Raw genomic sequence first — 19,639 nt, forward strand, 5'->3', positions numbered from 1 at the left:
AAGACTAGCCTTTGGTTAAACATCTACAGGTGGGAGAGTGAAAGTGCTGCTACGCCATCTGGAAGTCTATTTGTAAAGCGTTTGAAAAAAAACATTTGATTAGAATCATGGAAAACAACTTGAAACAACTTGAGCTTGTATAGTTCATCATGCCAGCTGCCAAATAACCTGTGACCTATTAAGGTAAAAGATGCAGGGAGAGTTTGAATGTTTTTGTATCTTAGCCTGCATGTCGGCACATTTGTACACATGCAAATGTGTGTGTGTATGTGTGTGTGTGAATTGATTAATTTGTACCGTACAACCTAAGATTATTTACTTTTTTTTTGTAAATTGAGTGAGAAATTTCATTCAGTTTCACTCAGTTGGATACAACTGAACCACAAACACACGCTCAAGGGAGCTTCGTTGGCTAAACAGGTTTTTCTTAGTTTAGTAGACAGCAATTGCGTAGGTTTCATTTCGCCTTTGGGGGGGCTGATGTGTCATCTGTAGAAAACCAAATCATCCACCCTACATGCTAAAAGAGTCATAATTCTCTTTTGTCTTTGGCCCATGGTTAATGACCACATGGGGCACACGGGGTGGGTGATCCAACAGCAAGCGATTGAAACCCCCCCCACTGAGGTAGTGCAACTGAGTTCCTTGAGTGGTGTCCTGTGTGTCACAGGAGTTGAAACTAAGTTCCTCTGATTTGCACATAGAAGACTATCTCCGGTTAGGGTCTTCAATCAACCACAACCATTTATGGAATCTGTGTTTGTCAAAAAAACTCTGTTTGTGGGTATGTGCGTAATTCATGTTTCTGCATTCTCCACATTCCCTCTAAACATTTTTTTACACTAAACAGATCCACCTCCAACTTAACAAATACCCATACACATGAAGCTTAGTGGAAGTTCAGTCAGGAAGACTCTCACTCATCCACACTTTCTCTCTGTGTCTCGCTCTCTCGCTTCTACTCAGTCAGCTCACTATAAGCGTTCACTCTTTCAGTTCAAGGTGCTCTAAGCGATGTCACATGTTTTTTAGGCTACAACATTTTTTGTCACATACAGCAAATATCTCCTCACTATCCACGAGCTGCCTGTCCCCTGAACACACTGTAAAAAAAAAACGCCGTCTCTGTAGACAGCCCAGGGTCCACAAACGCCAACAAAAGCAAACCATGCCAACCTGCACCACCAAACATAGCAAACAGTTCCAGCCAATAACCGACAACAAGGATTTGGGGGTGGGGGTTACATAACTACCCCAAACAATATTTTGAAGTTTAACTCCTTTATTAAGCAGTTACAGTGGGGTCACATATTCTAACAATTTACCCAATGTGCTGGTCCATTAAATATTTAGTTCTTTCTTTTCTTTACAGTAGAATATGATTATTTTAAGTTTTAAATGTAGGTCTAGTGTAAGGTTTTAGGTAGGTTATTACAAATGTAACTCGTGCATACAGTCACAAAGAAATACATGATTAGAAACATTTCAGAGAAAATGTACCTTAAAATATTTGATTTACTTTCAGATAAACATATGTTACTATGCCTGAGGTGGTTAATATGGTCACCAGCGGTTTACTCTCTCCTTAGGAAGCAATAACAATAACAAACTGTGAATAATTATACAGCTTGCACGCGTGGATGTAATGTATTAATGTTTGCGTCGTTCCCAGCCTAAAATACAATTCAATCAAATCATCTCTGTCCATCACTGCACCTTTAGCTTGCTCTGGGTAGCCTATGTGCCCCACACAGGTATAGCAGATCTGCCCGTATTATAGTTAGGCTATGTCGTTATCCCCAAAATACTATTTTGTGGCCACAAATTAGTATTTCATGACCACAAATTAGCATTTTTTAGGACAATATCTAGTCTCATATCACGATATTGATATAATATAGGTATCTTTCCCAGCCCTAGCCTTAATTAAAAGAACATTGTGTCCATGAGTGGACATTTACATTGCTTAGGAGGAAAACAAATTCTGCACTGCACATTACCATCACAAAGCATGCCTGAGTAACAAGACTGCCATGCTACAGTACATTGACAATTCACACAGTAGATGACATGTGAGCTGTCAGTTATCTGCTGTAACCCATCTGTCTTCTTTGTCTCTACAGAAGGCCATTCTTTACCCAGAACTTATTATCAGAATTACTTATTCTGGTATTGCTTAGATTGTTTAGATTTCCCCACAAGTTTAAAGAAGTATATCTGAACATGGTCATGCATTTGTAGGTTTAAAAAGTTGTTCTGTGATCGGGAAATATGCTAATTTTCTCTTTGTACAGTACTATGTTCTGGCATAACTGCAGGGACATCTGTAGCAAATACATAACAGATGTCCAACTGCGTTTGTAGCGAACTGACTGTTGCCTTGGCATTTGAAATCAATCATCAGTAAAGTGATCAAAGTATACTGTGTCTGCATGTTTTCCCTGGCTGTAATGCTTTGATCATAAGGTACTGTGGAATTTGGAGATATATCACAGGTAAACATTTTAAATATTGAACAGAAAATGTATTATGGCGTTTACGAGCCAAAGTACAGTATATACTCAATGCCAGTGTAGTTTGACATGTATTTGGCATGAAACACTGGTTTGTTCACTTGAAGATTGCCCCGTTGTTCATTCACATCTACATCCACGCATTTCTATCTATGTCCTTATGTTTTTAGTCTTGTCTCCTGGAAAATAATTTGTTAAAGTTTTATTTTTTCACGACCGGTTCCTGGTTTTACGTACAATACCTGTTTGGAAACACTTACTTTTAATATTATTTTATTGTAGAAAAAAATTGGTGGCTCTCCAGATGCTAACGCAGCTTTGTAAATCTTTCATGTGACTGGTGAAGAAGACAAGGGAGCGACTCCAGCCTGACTGCAAGGGAGATAAATAGACCTTCATTCTGATTATCTAATCATCTGCCGGTACAGGGTCATACAAGTAGCAAGATGTGAGGAATAGCTTCAGAAAGGTCAACACTAGGAAGGCAGCAGGACTTGTGTTCTTAGAGCCTTCTCCGACCACCTCTACCTCCCCCAGTCTGTTAATCCCCTTGCTATCAACAGTCAAGGAAACCTCATCCCAGCTGTGTAAATGACTACTGGCCAGTAGCTCTGACCCCTGTGGTGATGAAGTGCTTTGAGGGACCCGCTGCAGACACACCAACCAGACGGCCGACTGTCGACAGAAAAGCCAGTCGGAATGATCAGTCGGGACACACTGAGGCGACACCGACTTGAGAAACGTAATACGTCTCCATAGCTCTGTATTGTTGCCCAAGAAATGAAAACCGGCAGCTGATTGGACGAACGCATCACATGGGTTTGTTTTCTCCGGAAATTCAAAGCCAAACTGTCATGGCGGCTACGAATACGATCTCATATTGTACTAAAATAGTTCACTGAAACATGTTTCTGAAAACATTTTAAGCGAGAAATAGGCCATGCAGTTGCTGAATCTGTCTTCATTTCAGCTCAACAAAGGTCAGTTTAAAAGATTTTCGTCAGATTTTGAGAGACTCTATTCAGGCTCATTCCGCTCCCCATTTCCGGGTGAGTCCCGACTGCCCTGCTTCCGACTGAACATGTCAGGTCGGCCAAAATGAAGGCCGACAGCCCCTCAGACGGACGACGGCACGGGACACACCGAACAGACTCGAGTCACCGACCTTGCCAGACTAACTAGATTATCGGCTTGGTGGGTCTCGGGCTTAACACAGTCCTTCCCTCCAGACTCGTTACAAAGCTTGAAGACCTTGGACTCAACTCCACCATGCGCAGCTGGATCTTCAACTTCCTGACTCCACCACCATCTGTGGTGTTTTGGTTTGCCTGGCACTGAAGACTCCTCCCAGCGCACCTGAGGCAGATCTCATCAGGAGAGATGCTAGAGGAACACGGAACGCGCTCCAACACACCGGGAGCGCATTTTGATAATGAATGGCTGAGACACAAGGAGGAAAGAGGAGCGGACGCTACAGGAGTGCAGGACGGAGCACAGATAGACGGGCAGGACAGCGGAGCCGGAGGACAGCTGTGGATGTTTGGCGGATCGGCGCGTTGGCGTTGTGGCCCGAACGGGAAAAGCAGAGTGGACGTTGCTTGCTGCTGGCCCTCTTCCCCCATCCCTCAAACAGAAAAGGGTAAAGACTGTAGTCCCTTTCTCTATAGACTGGTTGAAATCAGATTTTCTATTTTTGCCCAAATTGCACTGGCACAACGCCAACGCACCGATCCTCCAAACATCCACAGCTGTCCTCCGGCTCCGGCTCCGCTGTCCTGCCCGTCTATCTGTGCTCCGTCCCCAACGTTTCTTTTTTGCTCTCTATCCGCTCCTCTTTCCTCCTTGTGTCTCAGCCATTCATTATCAAAATGTAGAGCGCATTCCGTGTTCCTCCAGCATCTCTCCTGATGAGATCTGCCTCAGGTGCGCTGGGAGGAGTCTTCAGTTCTGTGCCAGGCAAACCAAAACACCACACTATACAAAATAAAACACCCGAAACACCACACTATACACAACATAAGAAAACTCTGGCTGCCTGGCTTCACTTTGTGACATATATACATGTAAAAAGTATAAATATAGGCTATAAAATATGAAGAAGAATTATAAAGGACTATGGATATGCAGCCTACAAGATTTACATTACTGTATTGACAGAATTGTGATGAACAGTACTAGTAAATAAATAGAAGCAGAACTGCAGCAAACTATATTGCACACTGAATATTAAAACAGAGAATACTGCCCAGAATGTGAAGTATTGCACTACACTACATCTCTACACTATCTTGAGGCCTCGAGATAGTATCTTGAGGCCACGAGATAGTATCTTGAGGCCACGAGATAGTATCTTGAGGCCACGAGATAGTATCTTGAGGCCACGAGATAGTATCTTGAGGCCACGAGATAGTATCTTGTGGCCACGAGATAGTATCTTGTGGCCACGAGATAGTATCTTGTGGCCACGAGATAGTATCTTGTGGCCACGAGATAGTATCTTGAGGCCACGAGATAGTATCTTGTGGCCACGAGATAGTATCTTGAGGCCACGAGATAGTATCTTGTGGCCACGAGATAGTATCTTGAGGCCACGAGATACTTAATACGAGATAATTTTTTTGACAAAGTGGGACCAGGGGGGCTCCGTACTACCAGGCTCTGTGAAACATGGGTTTCAAGGCCCTGTTGAACCCATCTTGTTTATTCAAAGAGGCAAAAAATGTGTAAGATGCTGACAAAATCTAAATCAAGCATGTCAAAGTTGTTGTACCCATGGCAGGGTTTCACAATGATTTAAACCGGAAGTGAACACACCTGTATTAATAGACAATTAGTGATGACGCATGTCATGTGTAGAAGAAAATATAATACCTAATAGTTTTAGCATAATGTTATCTTGATATTGTCTTTTGTGTACAGTACTATGATTAAAGGCCTGCTTTTCTTTAGTGTGCTGCATAGGGTTTGTGTTGAGACAGACTATGTACACTTCAATGACAGAAACCCTTTGAATTACCCGTGGGACATAACTTAGTCTAGTGATTTGTCATGAGGGAAGCCCAATAGAGAACTTAATTTGTTCCAGAATCTCAGCCAGCCCATTTTTGCCTTTTGTCTTTACGATAGCAATGGAAATCGTTGTCTTATTTAGCAACATCCAGAAATCTTACTTGTTTAATACCTATAAATACATAGATAAATAATAAACTGAACATTGCACTGTGAAATATTGCTATTCCTAATTTCCAGACTGCACTAATGATTCACAAAAGTCCTCAATGATTTTTCAATAATACAGTAGCCTATCCAAGAGGGGTGCACAATATGACAATATTAGATCGTGAACGATTAAAATGTCTCCAGGATCTGCATTTACAGTGATGATCATTATTGTCATGCTACAGTGCACATTCTATCAGTTGCAGTTCTATGGCTCCACTCTTAACCCTGCATATAGTGGTGCAGCGGTGCTCCTAAATGATTAGAGTGCTGCTATATAAAAATCTTCCCCAAAGCAAAAAAGTCCCTATCTCTACTTTAAGAGTCGAGGATGAGCGAGGATTATAGATCCAACACCCCACAGACATTGTCTCTGTTAAGTTATTAATTATTGGTTGTGTCAAAGCTCGTGTTTCACCGAGTGCAGGGCTTAGCTTTTCCACATGGAGCGGAGGAGAGACAGGTGAAGGGAAGAGAACATTGTCGGTAGCGTAGTTTGAGCACTGCGCCGCACTTCGTTTGAAAAATAGCCTTTTTAAATGCTGGTCATATGGTAATGAATAAATAAGGAAAGAATTTCTGTGTGCTCTGATGAATTTGGCATGCAGTTAACATACCAGTCATACAATTTAGTTATAATGACAACTCAACTCCTGGCACTTTTCTCCTGGTGTTCTTCACCACTGTTTTGGAAGAAGGAAATAACAGGAGGAGACGTGAACCAGCTTTAAAAGTGACATATTTTGGGGTGGCCTCTAGCTCACCCAGTAAGAGCGTTCGCCCCATGTAAGAGTCCTTTGCAGCGGCGCGGGTTCGAATCTGAACTGCTGCCCTTTGCTGCGTGTCATCCCCCATATTACTCCACCTTTCCACTGTCACTATATAATAAAGGGAAAAGACCCAAAAAATAATCTTAAAAAAAATAAATAAATAAATAAATCACAATTAACTCGGAAATGTAATACTCCCAAGTGGTAAATTTCATTCATGACATATTTTGTGCTGTGAGGTGAATCTAATTGCTGATGTTAAGAGCAGTTTAAGGGGAATTCGAAAAGTAAAAAAATCGTGATATGATATTTTGGCCACATTGCCCAACACGACAAGACACACAGGTCTGGCATTTTACAGAATAAAAGATTAAGTGATTCATGTACAAAATAATCAGCAGATGAATTGATAATGAAAGCTATCAATAGTTGTAACAATAATCTGATTTGTTTTCAGTCCTACAACACTACAGCCCAAGCAGCTTCTCGTAAAGCAACCCGCTATTCTTGTCGTGGGTGCAGAAGAGTCACAATTTCTTGTAGTAATCTACAGTAGTTCAACCTAATGAGTATACTGTAAAGTAGCACATACAGTATGTGCCTTGCAATAAAGTTGTGCTGTTAAACTAACAGTGTTTGACAGTGTTTACAATGATATCAACTGCTGCCAAAACAGATTAAAGCAATAATCTGTTGTAGCCACTGACCAGACTGCAACAGAGCACAGACAAATCCCGGCCACTGCGCACATACACATACACACACACACACACACACAGATGTGCAGATGTCTCTTACCCAAAAGGCCTCCCAGCAAGTAGACTGAGGTGGACAGTTGGACCATACTCTTGAGCTTAAGTCCTCAGCTCCACAGTGCTTTAATCTCAGCACACACACACACAACACTGGTGTCTGAAACTCTTCAGTGTGTTTGTTCAGTGGGATACACATGGGTTGTTGGGCTTCAGGTTTTTATGGCATTGTTGAGCCTTCTCTGGAAAATGCCAGCAGAGACAGATGCTGGTTTTTATGGCTCTTGGACTTCTGTTGCTCCCTGTTGTGAAAATCTGAAAACAAGTGAGAAAAGCCAGTCAGGAAGCCAGATAGTGAAATACGGAAACTATCAAACAGATGGGAGGGGGTCAATCCCACTGATGAGTTAAAGCCTGATAAGTCTTCAAATAAAAATGTCCACATATTTGGATTTACTCGTAATCTCAGACCTGTAACAGAATGCTTGGTTTTGTACATGAAGATTTATGCATGGTCTCAACTTCATTCTCCATGCCGTACCACCTTCCGACTCACACTACAGCATCTGACCTGGACACCTGCAGATGTACAGTATTTTGATGGGAAGATTGTTATTTTTTTCTTTTTTTCTTGTTTTAAATGTTTGCCTCTTCGGCAGGGCTGGGTACGAAACTTTGATACTTTTAGGCACCGACCAAATTGTCATTCAATCCCACATTTCAATTCCTAAAGAGTAAATCTCATCAGGTGAGCCAATAAGCATGCAGCATGGTTGTACCTAGATCTAATAATGCTGTTGATTGGCTGTCTAAACGTTACACGTCATAGAAGAATGCAGGAAAAGCTCTATGTTATGCACAGAGACGGGCTCACAGGTGTGTTAGGCAAGGGCCGGTTACAAGTTTCAAGGTTTTAGTTTTAACCCTTGAGTTGTCTTCCCGTCCCACCTTGAAAAAAACAAAAAAAAATTCTACGTTTTTAACGCCTTTTTTCAGATTGTTTTTTTAACGTTTTAAATTGGTAAATTTTTCTTCTACACATTTTCAGCGCTTATTTCTTCGTCCCATATTTTCTGATATAAAACAAAAATTGAAAACGGGTCAATTTGACCTGAAGTCAACACAAGGATTAAAGCCTCTAAAATTTTCCGTCATACCATTCCTGTGGTATGAGCTGTTTTTTATGACTCATCAAGGACAGAAAGTGCAGTTTAGAAATCCCTCTCCCTGCCAGTGTGCAGTGTGTTCAAAAATAAAATATATTGTGTTCAAAGGGGGGAAACATTTTTTTCTTTTTACCTAGGAATTTCAAAATAATACATTTTAAAGCTGTAATTGCAATACCGTGAAACCATGAGAGTTTTTATGAAGGTTATCATACCATCAGAATCTCATACCAGCCCATGCCTAGTGTATGTGTTGGTGGATTTTAAGAGGCATGACTACAGTGTACGTCATATAGGTGTAAAGGAGCAGTAAAAAGTGCAGTAATGTGTAATGGTGTTATCTCTTTTTGTTAAAATGGATTTTGATAAAAATTTGCATCATTCAGGAACCGGTATCAAATTCACGCTATTGGCACCAGTATCGGTATCGAAAACATTTTGAACGATACCCAGCCCTACTCTTCAGATAATTCTTTATACTGTAGGTCAAAGGACACTTTCAGGTCGTTTGGTTTAGTCTAGCTTTTTGTTCACTCATTTATCACATCCAGTATCTCCGATTCAGATGAAATATTGGGATATCATGCATCATCACCAATGTTTAAAAGCCCATTGTGAAAAAACAACACTGAAAAGTGCACACTGCATTTACAGAGTTAGGATATGTGATACAATTCAGCCCCGAGGTATAGTTGTTGTTCAAAAGCATCAACAAAATGCTGAAGTCAATCAGGGTTGGTTAAAAATATAAGAACCGTTCAGAAGACTAGCTAATCACTTGAATGAGCTTTTAACAAAGGGAAATGTTACCTGAAATTTAGTTTATAGAATTTTAGGATCTTTGCAAACTGATAAAGATAGGATATGTTAAATATGAGATGGCCCACCGAGTATGAGGATTATAGGGGCTGCCACTAACACTTTTTTAGATATATATATACTCAGTGGTGGGCTGTCAGGGCCATCAGGGCCTTCTCTGCTGGCCCTGTCAAAATCAAAAATGTATTTTTTCATAATTAAATTAATGTGTGTCTAAAAATCAATTACTTTTTCATTACGTTACTATATTTCCAGAAACAATAGGTTATTTTTTCTGAGTAGCTGGATTTTCCATGTCATCTAAATGCATCACAGCTCCGTGGACCAGCACTAGTAGCATTGCTAGCCTTTCGTTGAAACTGCCATTTCCCATTTGATTATAACTTTGACTGACGTGTGTCATCAGCCAATCAAATTTTGATGTGTATTGACAGAACGCCCCATGGGCCCAGCGTTGTGTCGACGCTAGCCCCCGCTGATGTCATCAACGAAGTTTGAACCTTTTAGCGGGTTGTGAGTGAACCAGGAGTGAACTATGGCCGTTGCCTTCACACCTCCAAACGATCCTGTTTCCGATCTCCTTCATGTGCCTTTTTCAAGGCGATCGTTTGGAGAGAAGAAAGAAATAATTTTAAGAGGAAGACCTACACCTAAGCTGGATGGGCTGACCAAGGCTGGCAAAGGTTTTGTGCGGCACTTCACTGAGGGTAACTACGACCGCTATGACTGGCTAACAGCTAGCACCGAGCGGAACAAGCTATTTTGCTGGCCGTGTTTACTTTTTAATACCAGTGAGGGAACATGGAACACCACAGGTTTTAACAGCCTTAATAGCTTCACCAAGGCAGCTATCAAACATCAGGCATCCGAGCGACACCTCACAGCGGTGGTACATTTGAAGACCTTTGGTGAGTCCAGGGTGGATTTGCAACTGGATGAGCAGCGGAGAAGAGAGACAAGCCTGCACAATGAGAGAGTGAGAAAAAACCGGGACATACTGAAGCGCCTCGTTGATTGTGTCATCTTTTTGGGACAGCAATAATTGTTTTTCAGGGGACATGACGAGGGGAAAGAGTCCCTGAATCGAGGTAATTATTTGGAGCTATTATCTCTGCTATCAGAATATGATGCTGACTTGCGACACCACCTTGCCACGGCCACCGTTTTTACGGGAACATCTGGGAAAATTCAAAATGATCTCATAAATGCTGTTGCTGAGGTGCTAAATGATGCCATCAAAAAAGAGATCAACAACACCAAGTTTGTCGCAGTTATGGTGGATGAGACCACAGATTTCAGCAACACTGCACAGCTGTCATTTGTACTTCGGTACGTTACTGACACCGGAGTAAAAGAGAGATTTTTAAAGTTTGAGGATGTCACAGAAAGAAAAAGAGCTCATGATCTAGCAGCTTCAGTACTTGAAGTGTTGGGCAGCTACGATTGCAAAACAAAGTTAGTGGCACAGTGTTATGACGGAGCCGCTGTAATGGCATCGGGACTTAATGGCGTACAGGCGCGCGTAAAAGAAGAAATCCCTCAGGGGGAGGTTTGTGCACTGTTACGCACACACATTAAATCTGGTGATGTCTCAGGGAGCATCAAAAATAAAGGACTGCAAGATTTTTTTTGCGAATCTGGGAGGATTGTCTGCATTTTTTACACGTTCTCCCAAGCGAACAAAACTGCTGGATGAGTTTTGCGAGAGGCGGCTGCCGCGGGTCTCTCAGGTGAGATGGAACTTCAACTCCAGGTTGGTGGGCACAGTCCACGACAAAAGAGCTGAGCTGGTCGTGCTTTTCCAGCACATCCTCGATCACGCGGAGGATTTTGACCGTGAAACGGTACATTGTGCATCAGGACACTTGTCACAGTTGAAAAGCTTTGAGTTCTGTTTTTTTCTCTTTGCTTTTATTGGAATTTTTGACTTTGCTGATGTGCTCTTCGGAATACTGCAAAATAAGAGCTTAGACGTGCAGTTCAGTCTCGCCTGAATTGGGGATTTTTGCCAGAGTCTTGAAGGTGAGCGTGGAAAATTTTATGCCATCTATGAGAGGACCGAGGAGGCCGCGGGACAGCCGAGCGCAGCTAGAGGCCGAACAGACAGCTACACACAGCGCTAATCGACAGCATCATCACGCAAATCAGGAATCGATTTGAGGATCACAAGCGACTACTGTTTTTTGCATTGCTGGACGCACAGCTGTTTACAAAGTTCAAGCAGACATTTCCCGAAACAGAGCTGAGGAGCCTGGATGAGAGCTACGGCGCACAGTTTGACCTGGGCAGACTCAGAGCAGAGCTCAAAGTGATGTAGGCTACAGCATGACTAACTTTCAGGGAAAGAGTCCAAGTGACCTACTGACATTTCTGAGGAGCACGGGGCTTGCAGTCAGCATGCCACAGCTTTACGCCCTCACATGCTTGATCGCGACAATACCAGTGTCCACCGCATCAGTTGAGCGATCTTTCTCAGCTCTCAACCGCATCAAAACATATTCACGGAATGCAACCGGACAAACACGACTCTCTGCACTGGCATCTATTGCCATAGAGAAGGAGCTGCTCATTCACCTTAAGCAGGACGCGCAACTGCATGAGGAGGTCATTGAACGTTTCATCAGAAAGGATCGGAGGATGGATTTCATTTACAAGTAGCCTAATGGGTGAGTGTTGCTAGAGATAAAGTTATTGCGGTCTTTTATTTATATAAATTTGTATTACTGTTGTTTGGGTATAGATGGTTATGCTGTGTTGATGTGCCTAAAACTGTTTTATACACAGTGGTGTGTGGGGGGGGTTTGGGGGGTCGTTACGGAAGGCCCTGACTGAAAGCCCACGGTACGCTACTGTATATACTGTATATTGATTGTTTTTAGCCATGCTAGTGGCCCGGCTCTGAGGATGAAGGACTGTCAGAGGATCAGGAGAGTTGGTCTACTACTTGAGTGCCGACTGAAATGATAACTATTGGATAGATTGCCATGTCATTTTCTTCATTAAATCGCAATAACTTTGATCCCGTGACTTTTCCTCTAGCACTACCATAAGGTCAAACTTATCATAACATGTGTAACTGATCAACATGTTTGATGATTAGTATGATCCACTGACAAGAAAAAACTTTTTGTCTGACCTTACCTGGCTTTTAACCAAATAGCATGGCTTGCTGTGAGTCAAATAGTCATTAAAATGAGAGAAAAATCTGAGCTAAAGTAGCACAAACTAAAATGCATAATGGCAGAATGACATGGGCAGGGAGTCCTGCCACGTTCTCTGGAAATTTGTTATATATAACTAGTTAGGGAGAGAATCCACCTCAGAATGTATTTCTCTGTATTACAGATCAAAATGTGTAAAGGCTTGAACAGGTGAACAAGCGATGAATCAAAGATGAAAGAAGAAAAAAATGGAAGGAAAAGGAATGTTGACCAACCAACACAAACTTTTCTTTATAACATGTTGTGGAGATCAGCTAAGAGCTACATAAAAGTCATCAATTGGTTTTGATGTTGCAATGGTTGAAGTAGTTTTTGGCATCACTAGGTAACTTTAGCAGTTACAGACGCAGTTACAGAGGTAAACTGTTCTCCTGTCAAAGTGAAGATTTGGAAAAGGTTAGAGGAATGTGGGGAATCAGTAACACATATCAGTGTTTCCTCATCATTCAACATCATTCACGGTGGCCTACCACGCCTGAATGTTCATTCCTTATGCATATTATTGCCTTAAGTATCATTATTTGTCAACAGTAATTTTGTCACTTAAACAGCATTTTCATAGCCTGGGAAAACCCTGACGATTTGAGATTTGCTCTGCAAGTCTGGCCAAGAGCCCATTCAAGCCCATTTCCAATTTCTCCAAATCGAGGCACCAATCACAACCGTTGAGGCGGGCTTTACACAATGACGATAGCGCAGAGATAGCGGTGAGCACTCAAAACCGAACCTGTTAAAATCCTGTTAAGAGATAATGATGAGCCATACACAGTGCACACTGCTCGTCGCGTCCCGTTGCCTCTACTGCAAAAAGTAAAAGAGGAATTAAAACGCATGGAAGAAAATGAGTTGATCGAGCCTGTGACTGAGCCCACTGACTGGTGTGCGCCTATGGTGCCAGTTCCAAGGAAAATGGGAAGGTGCGCATCTGTATTGATTTAAATAGGTTAAACGGTTCTGTAAGGAGAAAAAGGGACGTCCTTCCAACTGCTGAGGAAAATACTGCCGCAACTATGTTCACATCACTGGATGCCGCCTCCGGGTTTTGGCAGATAAATCTACACCCAGAAAGCACCAAGTAACCACCTTTATAACACCCTTTGGTAGATATGTGTTTAAAAGACTCCCATTCGGAACCACAAGTGCTCCGGAAATTTTACAACGTAAAATGACCGAGATCCTCAACGGCCTGGAAGGCGTGGCTATCTTCATGGATGATGTCCTCATGTATGGAGATGCTCCAGAGCAGCAGGACGAGCGTCTCAGCAAGGTGCTGGAAAGGATCGAGTCAGCCTGCCTGAAGCTAAACAAAGAAAAATGTAAGTTAAGCTTCACTTCTTGGGTCAAGTCATTGACAATTCAGACCTGACCCTGACAAAGTCAAGGCAATCCGTGAGCTCCCACCACCATGGAACGTGCAAGACCTAAAGCGTATTCTGGGCATGTTTAATTACTTAGGGAAATACATTCCCAACTTGTCTACAGTGGGTCAGCCACTTTATGACCTGTTAAAGTCCAAGTAGGTATGGACGTGGTACCACTCTCAGCAGGACGCATTCCAGCGGATTAAAGACATCCTGTCCACTTCTCCAATCCTGAAGTTCTACAATGTGAACCGCCCTACTGCTGTCTCAGCTGACGCCAGCAGTTATGGCATAGGCGGAGTACTACTGCAGCTACATGAAGGGGAATGGAAACCTGTGGCATACTGCTCACGTCGTCTGTCTGATGCAGAGACCAGATACGCACAGACTGAGAAGGAGTGTTTGGCGAGTGTCTGGGCCTGTGAGAGATTTGAAAAGTACCTGTGTGGCCTTGAAAGCTTCAAATTGGTCACCGACCACAAATCTCTGGTGCCACTCATGAATCATTAAGACCTGGACAACGTGCCAATACGGTGTCAAAGGCTACTCATGAGACTTATGAGATTTAAACCAATGGACGAAAATATGCACCAGGGAACCTTAACAGTGGCTGACACACTCTCACGGAGTCCACTACAGTGCCTGAAAAAGGAGACTGACACTTATGGAGGGAATATTTATTCATAATTCAAATTGAAAGTCCAAAGAGAAAATGAAGCAAGATCAAATTAAAAAAAATTATTATTTTACTACGCTACTAGGAAAAATCATGCCATAATTATTTACAATTTGACATTTTATCTTTTGAATTTTATGTTTTACATTTGACATTGACATTTTAAGATTCACCTTTTTCTTCTCAATGAAAAGCTTAATGTTAAATCGAAATCTAAAAAGATGAATCTTAAAATGTCAATGTCAAATGTAAAACATAAAATTCAAAAGATAAAATGTCAAATTGAAAATTATAAAAGGGGAAAGGCTAAAATAAAATAATTTTTTTTTTTCTATTTGAGATTTTAATTTAGGTATTTCCATTTAAGCTTTTACATTTCACATTTAATTATGGCATGATTTTTCCTAGTAGCGTAGTAAAATAATACTATTTTTAATTTGATCTTGCTTCGTTTTCTCTTTGGACTTTCAATTTGATTTATGAATAAATATTCCCTCCATTGACATTCACTCAGACGTAAAGTAAAGTCAGGGTGGCCAGAGTACATAGGCCATGTCCCAGCAGCAATCAGGGAGTATTTTCCGATGAAAGCTGAATTATCTGAATGCAATGGGATCGTCATCAGAGGCAGCTGTATGATGATTCCAGATGTTCTGAGAACAGACATCCTGAACCGAATACACGACGGACACCAGGGTTCGACAAAGTGCAGAGAGCGAGCCCACGCGTCCGTATGGTGTCCCGGCATCTCATCAGCAATCCAACAAAAAGTCCAGTCCTGTCAGGTATGCTGTGAGATGAAACCCAGCCAGCGGAAAGAACCACTCATCTCTTCCCCCCCTACCTGACCGGCCTTGGAAGACACTTGCTATGGACCTGTGCGATCATAACAAACACACGTACCTTGTCGTGTCAGACTATTTTTCCCAGTTGCTGGAAATACTTCACCTGCCGACAACCACTGCCTCGCAGGTAATCTCGAAGTTGAAGGCAGCGTTTTTAGTAGTAAAGATGGGCTTTCCTGTTGTCTTCACGACTCATTTTAAAATAGACAGAGAGAAAAAAAAAGAGAGAGAGTTGTGCAACGCAGCAGCCGCACTGAACTGCGCTGTCTGCAGTTTACCACTGTGGTGCTGCGATGTGTGCGTCTTTCTATCTTGTCGTCAAATCATTCAAATCTCAAGTAAACTCCAGCAAAAAAGCTCAGGAGTGGTTCCGATGAAACACACAGGAACATGCTGTATAAGCACTGGTGAGTGTCACTGATTTGACACCCTCACTCAAACGAAAAGTGTCTATTTTGGGAGAGAAAGTTTATGTTACACAATTCAACCCAACGTTCTGATGACGTGTCACTGGTATTCTTCATAGCTAATTAAAAAGAGGTTTAAAAACGTCTCAGTATTCACTTCTATTTACCCAGACGGTATACTATGTAATGATGAGTCATTCCTTCCTTCTCTGTTTCCCTCTCTCCCTCTCTTATTCCTGTTTTTCTCTCTTTAAATTGTTACTTGCCTCCTCATCTCTTCCTCCCTTGCTCACCCTCTTCATCTAGCTTTTGCCAAACTCATTCCAGCGCTCCACAGCTGCACATCACACCCTTAGCCCTTGTGCGATCTTCCCGTCAACGTTGAAAAAAACACTTTTTTTTCTCGACGTTTTTGACGCCTTTTTTTCACTGTTTGTTTTTGCTTTTTCCAATGTTTAAAATTGTAAAAAATGTTCTTTACATTTTCAGCGCTTATTTCTACGTCCCATATTTTTCTGATATAAAACTAAAATTGATTTGATTGATTGTTTGAGGCAACACAAGGGTTAGTAAGTAGCCAGCTGACTAACTCGGCTGACTTCTTGGCTGGGTGTATTGGCCACCAGCGCTCAAGTCATCGTGGCAGGCAGCCAAGCTGCAGGGATCAACGAATGACTGAACCCAACTGTTGGTTTCACAGCCGGGCTAAAAAATGGAACAGTGTGTAGGTTGTAAGTACAGCATGGTCACATGTAGGAAAAGTAAACATGACAAGAAAGAAGAATGGTTTTGTGTAAATGCAGCTTTAGAGGCAGTGTGTCAGGCCGTTTCTTTTCCAAAGTGTCCCATTTAAAACCCAGTGTTAAAGAATGGGGTTGTTTCTGGAAGTTATTTTAAGTTGGAGATAATCTGAAGAGGACAAGAGTAAGTTAATTTACTTTTTGGGGTAGGGGGGTGGGGGTGTAGGCGTAAGCGTAAGCGGCCCATTCCAAGACTCCCCTGACCCATGTGCGGTCACAATCCTGACTTTGCCTGTAATGCTCAGTAACTAAGCATAACAATGATTAATTTTGAAAGACTCAACCTTGATACATTAGCATGGAGATAGGGCTGTGCAGTGCAATTAATCAAATTTTGATCACGATTTTGATTTTGGCTCCTAACGTTAAAAAAAAACTAATGTAATTTAGAAATTCTTTTTTTTCACATTACATTTTGCAAGTAAACTCTTATTTTGTCTAGTGTTCTTATGAAGGGGAATTGAAAATGTTCAAATGGGAAAAGTATTAAGGGACATTTCACAGTTTAAGGTGTTTTTGATGCGTTTAACTGTTTTAAAAGTTCAATAAATGCAACATCTTTCCAAAAGTCATTGAGTGATTGTGTTAAATAATCGCGATTTCGATATTGACCAAAACAATTGTGATTATGATTTTTTTCCATAATCAAGCAGCCCTACAAGGAGATATAAACTATATTTTTTTTGGGCTATTCTTGGGAAGGGCTTATTGCATGGGTAGAATCAACTCTCAAATGCAAATCTCTTCAGAAAACGATCTAAGGCACACTGGTTTGTGATAAAATGAAAATTCCTTAATTTTACGTGGCATTTAAAATGACCAATATACCGACATATATCTTTATCAGGGTTTTATTTTATTCATACTTTTCTGATGTTATGTTGCAGATACAAACAATATATTATTATTATTATTATTATTATTATTATTATTATATTGTGTCAGCAGAGCTGAGTTAGCTCTGTACACTGTCACACATCTGCAGCCTACTGTAGTTGGTAGTACATTGGTCATATTAGCGCCTTCCAGTCTTGAAACTGTCCTCACACAAAAAGACAGTCGTCACACCTCAGACTTGTCTTCCCAAGGATTTAAGTACACACACACACACACACACACACACAGTCTAGCCAATATTAGAGAAGAGGCACTAGATATGACAGTAGCATATCGGCTCTAATTTTGCAGCACTAGAAGCTGTTGCCCTGCAGAATCTGCAGTTGCATATCCTGGCCAAAAATGCTCACTCAACTGCATTTAAATAATCTGAAGACCGGGTCAAATGGGCATGCTGGAAAAGCGTAGCCTACTCTCTGTGGCTGCATGAACTCCTCTCACCATGTCTGTCAGAAATAATCATTTACTATTTGGGGAATTTCAATTCAGCATCAGTTCTCAGCGCGTCGCACACTGCGCTGCTCGCTTCAGTAGATCAACAGAGTAGCAGTGTTGTCTTGCCTCAGTAAGTTCAACCAGCAGCCTGACTAATTATGAAACCTAAACTTTGTTGCCCTTTATAAAAAAAAAAAGATGAAAAAAAAGAATAAGAATAAAACTCTCTCTCACTCCTACCTTGATGTTTATATGGCCAAATCTAAGTGGACTCTTGCTGTGAGAACCCGTCCCGAGTCCTCTTCTGGGCTGAATAATTTCTCACACACTATCGTGCATGATCTCTGACAGCTGCTGCTGGTTGCATGCGTTTATTTGCCTTGCAAACCTCATAAGCTGGCAGATAGTGCCACTGTCCTCCGCCAGAGGTAGGGCTCAATAAATAACTGAGGCACATGACGAAAGTGAAAGTATAGGCTACTGCTGGACAACTAAGGGCTATCAGCTGCGGCCACGTTCACCTGCGTCACACACACACAAGAGCACATCTGTGTGACCAAGAGGAAAGTTTGAGAAATTAAAATCTACACCCAGGAGCGCGCACTCAAGAGCACACATGGGTACACACGCACCTGGAGAATCCCTTTTGCCCCGGCTCCCGGGATGCGTAAAGGCTATATCCGGTCAGAGGTGGCACGTTGTAATGAGCACTCGTTAAATTAGAAGAAACGCCGATCCAATAGGTATCCAATCATAACATTGCTTATAAAGGTGAGTAAGGGAAGTCCTTTAGTGGCTTCGTCCATCCACGCGGCTGTTGTGCGCTCTGGCTGTGTGTGTCGCCAAGTGCGCAACAGGCTGGCCTGTTAGCTCCTTCCAGTCAAGCCGCAGACACACACAAATACAGCCTGCTTTCAAAATAAAAGCGCACGCAGCCCGGAGCCTCTGCATGGCTTGCAGTCCCCCCCCCCCTTTCTCTCTCTCTCTCTCTCTCTCTCTCTCTCTCTCTCTCTCTCTCTCTTGAGTTTTAACAGGAACTGTCGGTACTGTATCCCATTTTTATAGACCGTAGTGGTAAAAGACGGTTAGGTCTTGCTGGCTCTCAAATAATAGACTACTGGACTTCTGCTGATCGTCAGTGTGCGTGTGCATTCACAAAGCGGCTTAATCGACATTACAGGCTTCTCTTCTCTTACATTTTATAGATCATAGATATGGATGGTTAGACTTAAAAAGAAGAAAATTATTATTTCCTCTTGTTTTGTACAATAAAAGTGCCTGCTGAATTTCTTGTTCCTAATCAAGTTATTTTATCACCAGGGCTTGCTTCCAAAACATGTCACCTGAAATCTATTTCAGACAAATCAGTAGTACAAAAAAAAATCCACACATCTTCATGGCAAATGACAAATTAAGCACTTGTGCTGCTATGACCTGTAAAAGCCTCAGAGAGAGGGCAAATGAGGACTGACTCAATGCGTTTTAGGGCTTTTGAACCTTTTTTGGTCAAATCAAATTACAGCTCATTTGGCAAAATAAGATCTCAAGATTAAACCCAAATGTGACATTTCCAAGTGTTATCCTGCAATATAAGAGAACGTAGGTCTTAATGTTAAAAAACATAAATCTTAAAATCGAATAATTCTCAAATCAAATCATATTTCAACGCTCCAGCGCTGCCTTCAGCCATGCAATTATATTCCGTTAAGAGAAAATGGGATAAGGCTGACAGAATGGCGTCAGAGTGGTAAAGGAGCC

The 19,639-nt window shown here is 41.7% G+C and overlaps 1 protein-coding gene across 2 annotated transcripts in view; it reads right to left on the reverse strand.

Annotated features, from left to right (window-relative positions):
* il34 (interleukin 34) overlaps nt 1–18,782 on the reverse strand; it is a 57,705-nt gene extending 38,923 nt beyond the window's left edge. Inside the window, exons 1-2 of one of the 2 annotated variants that reach the window (XM_039809072.1) lie at nt 18,514–18,782; nt 7,301–7,569 (exon numbers count right to left, since the gene is read on the reverse strand). In XM_039809072.1, the coding sequence (XP_039665006.1) occupies nt 7,301–7,346 (46 nt within the window). In that variant the 5' untranslated portion in view covers nt 7,347–7,569; nt 18,514–18,782. Of the gene's footprint in view, nt 1–7,300; nt 7,570–18,121; nt 18,307–18,513 lie in introns of those variants that run through there. The other variant, XM_039809073.1, reaches the window with a different exon arrangement.
* Between the last annotated feature and the right edge of the window lie 857 nt (nt 18,783–19,639).

This window comes from Perca fluviatilis, chromosome 8 (genome assembly GCF_010015445.1).
Source record: "Perca fluviatilis chromosome 8, GENO_Pfluv_1.0, whole genome shotgun sequence".
Classification (NCBI taxonomy): domain Eukaryota; kingdom Metazoa; phylum Chordata; class Actinopteri; order Perciformes; family Percidae; genus Perca; species Perca fluviatilis.